This window comes from Fundulus heteroclitus, chromosome 10, assembly GCF_011125445.2.
Source record: "Fundulus heteroclitus isolate FHET01 chromosome 10, MU-UCD_Fhet_4.1, whole genome shotgun sequence".
Classification (NCBI taxonomy): domain Eukaryota; kingdom Metazoa; phylum Chordata; class Actinopteri; order Cyprinodontiformes; family Fundulidae; genus Fundulus; species Fundulus heteroclitus.
The window spans coordinates 30,904,262-30,911,849 of NC_046370.1; the positions used below are offsets into that span (position 1 = coordinate 30,904,262).

General features: G+C 43.5%; 1 protein-coding gene across 1 annotated transcript; it reads left to right on the top strand.

The window, feature by feature from the left end:
- Positions 1-1,309: 1,309 nt before the first annotated feature.
- Positions 1,310-5,016, top strand: mrpl38 (mitochondrial ribosomal protein L38). Its single transcript, XM_012864138.3, has 9 exons — positions 1,310-1,452; positions 2,519-2,701; positions 2,791-2,922; positions 3,010-3,212; positions 3,297-3,369; positions 3,448-3,493; positions 3,573-3,731; positions 4,032-4,168; positions 4,777-5,016. Exons 1-9 carry the CDS (start codon positions 1,368-1,370, stop codon positions 4,911-4,913), a joined length of 1,155 nt encoding a protein of 384 aa, XP_012719592.2. The 5' UTR covers positions 1,310-1,367; the 3' UTR covers positions 4,914-5,016.
- The last annotated feature ends 2,572 nt before the right edge of the window (positions 5,017-7,588 follow it).

The window sequence follows — 7,588 nt, forward strand, 5'->3', positions numbered from 1 at the left end:
TGAAGTAATTTTGGGAAGGGGCGAAAATACTGGTTAGCTGATTGGTCTATGTTGGTGATAGACGGGCCAAATGAACCAATCAGATTCGTCGTCGCTCTGTTACGAGCGACGACGAAAACACAACCACAAGCCAAGCTACTCTTGCTGCTGCAGGTAAAGGCTCGTTAGCTCAGCAGAGAAATACTCTGTAATTCCGATAAAACTTGCTCGATAGCCACGCTAACGCTAGTTTCATCGGCTGAAGCCGCCATGTTGTTTAGACTGAACTGTCGCACTTCCCGTTGCGTCACACCTCAACCCGCCTCAAAGCCAACGCTGATTGGACGTTCGTTTGGTGAACGGCTCCAAATTTTCTTCAACGGAGAGTATCCAGACTGATCTGCGAGTGAAACCTTGAAAACTCGCGAGATCAGGATGGTCTCACGAGGCTAGCCATTTGCAACTCCTGGATTGATTTCTTTGTCACCCCAGACTGCAATTCCAGATCTTTAGCCCACCACCACCATTGCAGGTGATTAATGCAGATGGAAACATTTTAAATTTAGTTAGGGCAAAATCATTAGACAAGTTAAAATATTTACATTAGAAAATGTCAGGTACAACACAAAGTAATTTTTGCTATTGCCACACTTTTAGTATTCTGTTTTTAAATATTCTCTTTTTTCCACAGGAAGTTGGACCACATCTAAGTCCAACGACTTTTACTCAAATGCAGACTTTGGTACTTTTGATTAATTTACTAAACCTGGCTAATTACAGCAAGCATTTTCAAAGAAAGATTGACCCAAATCCTGTTTTATTGCTAAGAACAATCCTGTTCTTATTGACTCATTTTTCCCCCCTACTGAGAGCAAACACATTTGTAAACTGGATAACTCCCTTTTGACAAGGCATAGGGTTTGGATTGACGATTTGCACATCCTGTTCTTTCAGAAAATCTGAATAATTTCTTAATTAAAACTTTGTTCATACTTTGTGGAACAGGTAGATAAATAAACAAAATCTTAGAACTTTTGACTTGACAATTTTGGCCCAATGATGACTAGTTTGGACATCCCTGGTCTAGGTAAACCACAGATGCCTTAAACCTTTCATTACGTTTCATTTTATTTCCTTGAATGTAGTTTTTTTGAGTTTTTATTTCGGTTTTGTGCTGTATCACCTGTTTGCTGGATCATATTACATGATTATCAGACATTTTTACTAAGATTGTTTTATTTATTTTTTTGCCCGCAAAGGAAAATAAATTGTGACGTAATTCCCAGTTAGGATTTCCGACTTCCGTGATACATGGAACGCAACATCGCATTCGGACTCCCGGCCACCGTACTTACCAGGGGGGAGGAGGTGGGGATAGAGCATCCAAGATGGCGCTGCGCTCAGTTTGCGCCGCTGTGCTGCGGACCGGGACAGATTTAGGGGTCAATAACGCGAGGACAATTGTTACAACAGGTATTGTGACTGTTTTGCTAAGTTCTGTCGTGCCCAGAAGTCCGTGTCAGAGATTTAATGCTGGGGTATTGCTTCGTGAGAGGGCGTTTGAAGAAAAAGATAAAACCCAGAAACACGTTGGCCTTGACTGTGGGGGCAGAAGTGACAAACTCAACAACCTGAATAAACAGAACAATTATTTCCCATGTTAATTATTTTGGTAATAAGACTATTAGTTTAAGAGCGGTTTGAGGACGACCCGGAAAGTCAAGTTTGCCTTCTTAATCATGCATACAACTCCTCTGAACTTAGGCTGATAAATAATTTAGAAAATTCATCTTTTAATAAAACACGTTAGAAAAATTGCCTGGTTCTCTGTATGATAAACAGCGTGGGTTGCTTAAGTCTTGGCATCAATGTACTTAGTCTTAGACTTCTGTTTACACCTTTCAGTACAAGTCAATTATACTTCACTATACTATTGTAAAGTATAGTTAGAAAATATAGTTTATAAAAAGTAAACTTCAAGCACACTGCGTCATCATTATCATGAAATAAGTATATATACGGTTCTCCAGGAGTGAATGCTGCTTGTCGGGACTTTGATGCAATCAACTGGTTTCCTTATATAGGACATTTATGACCAATCTGTATAATCTGACCCAAACTGTATAATATGATTGAACTTGATTTTGTAAAGTGCCTTGAGATGACATGTTTCATGATTTGGCGCTATATAAATAAAATTGAATTGAATTGAATACTCACAGGACAGGACAAATGACGTCACAATCAATATAGTTGAGCCTTTTTTCATGACAAAGTAACAAAAAAAACAACATTCAAAGTAGCATCTGTTACTGAATTTAAATGTCCTGTAAAATAAGTGTTCATGACCTATCTGGAGTTTGACATGTGCACCTATCGCAAACATCCCACCTTGTATGGATGCTGGAGAATCTGCCAATTTTCCCTCATTCTCTGATTTTAAAATGACAGCTGTGTACGTCAATCGTTTTAAACCCGTAGCACATCCACAGCATACCTTTTTTTTCTAACTGCCTGTACCGCTTCTGCTCCCCGGCAGCGGTCCTGGGCAGGCGGGTGCCTCCGCTGGGCCCGATGCCCAACGAGGAGATCGACGTGTCGAACCTGGAGTCTCTGGAGAAGTACCGCAGCTACAACTGCTACGTCAGACAGGCCGAGGAGGCCAAGAACGAGCGCGTGTGGTGGAAGACCTACAGGAGCTACCTGGAGCAAGCCGATCACGGTGAGGAACGGGAACCGCAGCCTGCGGCTTGTTGGGGGGGATCTGGTCGGGGATCTGGCTGCGTCACGGAGCGTCGCTGTGTTTTACAGGAGCCGAGCGGGTGGACATCGGGCTGCCGTACTGTCGCCCCAGCAGGACCAAAGAGGTGAAGGAGAGGAGGCAAGCGATGCGGGAAAACAAGAGGAACGTTGAGTTGGAGAGGGCCTCCCGTCTTCGCACCTGTACGCTGACGCTTGATTACTGGGCAGAACGTGGGTTGAACCCGTTTTTTATTTTTATTTTAACTAAACGAATTGTTGCCCCATCAGTGAAGATCTCCTTGGATCGGGTGCAGCAAACCTGGGAGAAGACCGGCAGACCGTCGGACGTGAAGAAGCTGGCCGACCACTACGGGGTCTTCAGGGACCTCTTTCCAATGGCGTATTTTCTACCTCAGGTCACCCTGCGCGTCAGCTACAGCCAGGGCGCTGATGGCCAAGTGCATCATGGGAATCAGCTGACACCTGCTGAGGTACGTTAAAAAGACAAGAGGGTGGACGTCCCTGTGTTATGTTTCTTCTCTTAGCTTATCCTCGGCTCCGTCCCGTCCCTCTAGGCAGCGTCCGCCCCCCGGATCAGCTACGAGGCAGAGGAGGGCTCCCTGTGGACGCTCCTGCTCACCTCTCCAGGTCAGCGCTGCGAGACTCAGCAATCTGTTTTCACATTCACGGAAATAGGCTCGTAAGTTTGTTTGTTTGTTTTTGCAGATGAGCATCTTCAAGATAACGAGGCAGAGTACCTCCACTGGCTCGTGTAAGTACTTAATTGTGGATTTCTGTGTCCGGTCGTTCCCTAAGAGCGAGAACGCGCTGAAAGTCCGGTGTCCCCGCAGGGGGAACATTCCAGGCGGAGACGTGCGGGCCGGAGAGGAGCTGTGTCACTACCTGCCGCCCTTCCCTGCCAGAGGAACGGGCTTCCACCGCTACGTTTACATCCTCTTCAAGCAGGAGAAACCCATCAGCTTCCAGGAGGACGTCCGCCCGGCGCCGTGGTAACAGATACACTATGTAGAGAGCACAGCGTGCTACCTTTGAAGCATGTAAAAGCACCGTGTAAAGGGGTAGCTATGGGGGAGTGGTGGTTTAGGGGTTAGAGCAGGGCACAACTCCCTGGTTCGAATCCCACAGACTGCCACTCTGGGTGTCTGAGCAAGCCCCTTAGCCGCCAGAATGCTGCCCGCTTTTGTCTAAAAGGGGCAGGATTAAACTCACAGGACAACATTTCATTGGAATGTTTGTTACGATTGACAAAAAAGATAATTATATCTGAGGGTCATGTTGTTTCTTCTCAGCCACTCCCTGGTCGATCGCACCTTTAAGACGATAGATTTCTACAGAAAGCATCAGGACGACATGACGCCTGCAGGCCTGGCCTTCTTCCAGTCCCAGTGGGATGAATCTGTTACCAGCACCTTCCACGACACACTCGGCGAGTCATATTTCTTTCATTCAAAATCAAATGGATATAAACTTTTGTACTTGTGACACATGTTTACTGTATTTTTCGGATTATAAGGCGCACTAAATAATCTTTAGTGTGTAATATCCCTCCGCCCCTTCATGTCCACAGCTCTCTCCTGAGAGGGAGAGCTATCCGTCTCTGCTGGGAGGACAGAGTAGTTGGACTACACTGGCCTGTTTCTAACATAAGGCCATAATAAACTTCACTTTTTATATTGAATTAACTCATTAGCTTTATTGTTGCTGGCATGTACTCTGGGGTGACACAGGGTACCGTAATGCTTCAAATATCTGAGCGGAGCGGCTTCGTTGCTAACTAAAGTCGTACTTACACATTTTAACATATTTTTGAGCACATTGTACCACATAAAATCAGTCAGTAAGCACAACTATAATCAAATATAAGGTGCATCTGATTATAAAGCGCACCGTCAATTTTTTTAGCAGATTTAAGGATTTTTTTTGTGTGCCTTATGGTCTGAAATATACAGTAATTGCGTACCTTATTGCAACATGTCTATTTGGCTTGTAGTCTGTTGATATTAAAGCTCATCTGTCTGCGTATTCTTGCTTCAGGCATGAAGGAGCCGGTGTACGAGTTCATCAGACCTCCGGTCTACCACCCTCCACAAGTCAGGTTTCCTCACAAGAAGCCCCTACGCTACCTGGATCGCTACAGAGATGGGAAGAAGCACACTTATGGCATATACTGATCACGAGAAACGCGTGCAGTTGGAAACTCATAATCTTGGAAGTGTGGAATTGGATTGGACTATTTATGTTCTTAGCATCCTAATAAAGCATTTCCCAAATGTGCTTCCCAGTTTGTTTTTAAATTGAAGAGTGATCAGGTAAATGTTAAAAACACATTTTGTCATAGGAATCAACATTCTGTGTTTTTGCATTACTGAGGAATGGGCACTGAATAGTTGCCACCAGTCCAGAGCTTACTCATTATTGGCAGCAGGCAGGTATGAATGCATCCGGATGAACGTGGTGAAATCTTGACGATGGAAGCCACTCCTTGTTGACAGACTGAACTTCTGCAGCAAGTACTGAACAGGAGGAGAGTGGTGCAACGTTATTCTGCCATTGGAAATTTTTCCAGAGAAGAAAACTGAGTTACTAGGACCAGTGCCAACAGCTGTCCGCGCGTATGGCTTTCTTCCAATTTTGTCCAAAAAACCCGTTTGTTTAGAAAGATCAAAGTCCGCCTTTTTCCAACAATCCAAGAACAGTTTGGTGATGATGTGAGGATTTTTCAGCATCGTCTGTCACAAGACAAATAGAGTCAAAGACCAGAACACGGAAATAATGGCCCTGTGAGTAGGGAACTCCTCAGAGCTCAACCCTAGAAAGCACCTTTTGGTCAGAAGGCGTGTGGAGAATCAGAAGCCAGTAAACTGGGATTTACTTCAAGTACATTTAAGACAGGTCACCAGCAGTAAAGATCTGGTCCAGATGTTTAAATTCAGTGTAACTCAGATGGCTAAACTATGCTTTTTTTTTGTAAGGATCTTTTATGTGTTCTCTTCGAACTTGTTTATTCACCTTTTTTTCACTCCTTAAACAATTCATTTCAGTTCACACAATTTCAAACATCCATCTATCCATTTTCTGACCCGCTTTATCCCTCATGGGGTCACGGGGGTTGCTGGTGCCTATCTCCAGCGTTCACTGGGCGAGAGGCGGGGTACACCCTGGACAGGTCGCCAGTCTGTGGCAGGGCAACACAGAGAGACAAACAGGACAAACAACCATTCTCACACACACTCACACCTAAGGACAATTTATAGAGAAGCCAATTAACCTAACAGTCATGTTTTTGGACTGTGGGAGGAAGCCGGAGTACCCGGAGAGAGCCCACGCATGCACAGGGAGAACATGCAAACTCCGTGCAGAAAGATCCAGGGTTGGATTTGAACCCTGAACCTTCTTGCTGCAAGGCAACGGTGCTACCCACTGCACCACTGTGCAGCGATTTCAAATATATTTTATAATTATGAAAAAATATATTGAACAATGAAAATAAGTCTGGCCAAGTCAAGTAAAATAAACATGGTTGCAATATTTTTCCACCCTTAATCTAATATGGAAAACTGAACGCTTGAATCGTTCCAGTTCAGACACATTTAGTTGTAATCTAGTCATCCAGCAGGGGGCAGAGTCAGTCTGTATAATCACGCTTTTACATGCACCGGATCAATAAATGAGCTAATTCTGGACCCATCTAATGCAACTAGATGTTCATATGTCAACATTACTGCAACTACTTCACTTTATGCAAGAATTATTTAGCTTTCCCTTTTTCACAAGTAACGGAAACAAAAATTAATCCATTCTCTTGATTACAAAAATATAAAAGAAAAAAACATCTCAGGCAGCATAGTAACAAAATATCTTTATTAGTGTTCATAACTGTTGAGAAACAAAGCAGAACTACATCACAGGACAGTCTTGGTCCAGGTCCACTTTGTACTTTCCAGAGAGGGACATACGCTCAGGTTACAGTGGACCCAAACACAAAATCACACCTTTTTATACACACAGTGCCTTGCAAATGTATTCATACCCTTTGACCCTTTTTCCACATTTCATCACATTACAACCACAAACTTCAATGTATTTGCCAGGATTTCATCACAGTAGCGCATAATTGTGAACTAAAAGGAAAAGAATTGGTTTAAAACTAAACATCAGCAAAGTTTGACGTGAGACGTTCAGCTTCCTTTCCTCTGGTACCCCTAAATAAAATCGATCTATTTTCCTATCTGAGATCAGGTCACAGGGATAATAGATTGAGGGAAACATGGACGTTCCTCTCTCACACTCGAGCTCATTCTGAGCGTTCCCACAGGGTTCCCCGTTCTCTGCCCTGAGGCTCTCCTCTCATTCAGATTAGCCAGAAATAAAAACTCCAAAGAGAGGATGGGTGTGGATCCACACAGGCTATGACACGCTTGTTACGTAGAAGGAAATAGGTGCAAAATCTTAGTAATTAAACTCTGAAAGGCTCTGGTTGTCTTCATATTCAGTCCCCTTCCATTTGGATTTCCATTCCCCTAAATAAAATGTTTGCAACCAAATTGCCATCTGAAGTCGTCTAATCAGTAAGCAGACTACATGTACCTGTAGAGAGAAATATAAGGATAAAAAGTGAAAAACACTTAGAGGGTATGAACACTTTTGCAAGACACTGGAGTTTTAACAACAACCATTTAAATTAATCAGATATACAATTATTCCGTTTAAAATCTTAAAAACAACAAGTTAGAAATGTAAGGCTGTAAACTCTCTAATTTGCTTTTCTGTTAGGACGTCACTGTTTTCAATGTGAAGCCCTGATAGTGGGACTCTGGTCGCGTACACACAAAAGTCACACACACGT

Bases quoted from the DNA above. Each gene is read 5' to 3' on its own strand.
- mrpl38 (XM_012864138.3), top strand. From the start codon at position 1,368: ATGGCGCTGCGCTCAGTTTGCGCCGCTGTGCTGCGGACCGGGACAGAT. The intron at 1,453-2,518 runs GTATTGTGACTG...GCTCCCCGGCAG, and splicing joins GAGGACAATTGTTACAACAG to CGGTCCTGGGCAGGCGGGTG. The intron at 4,169-4,776 runs GCGAGTCATATT...TTCTTGCTTCAG, and splicing joins CACCTTCCACGACACACTCG to GCATGAAGGAGCCGGTGTAC.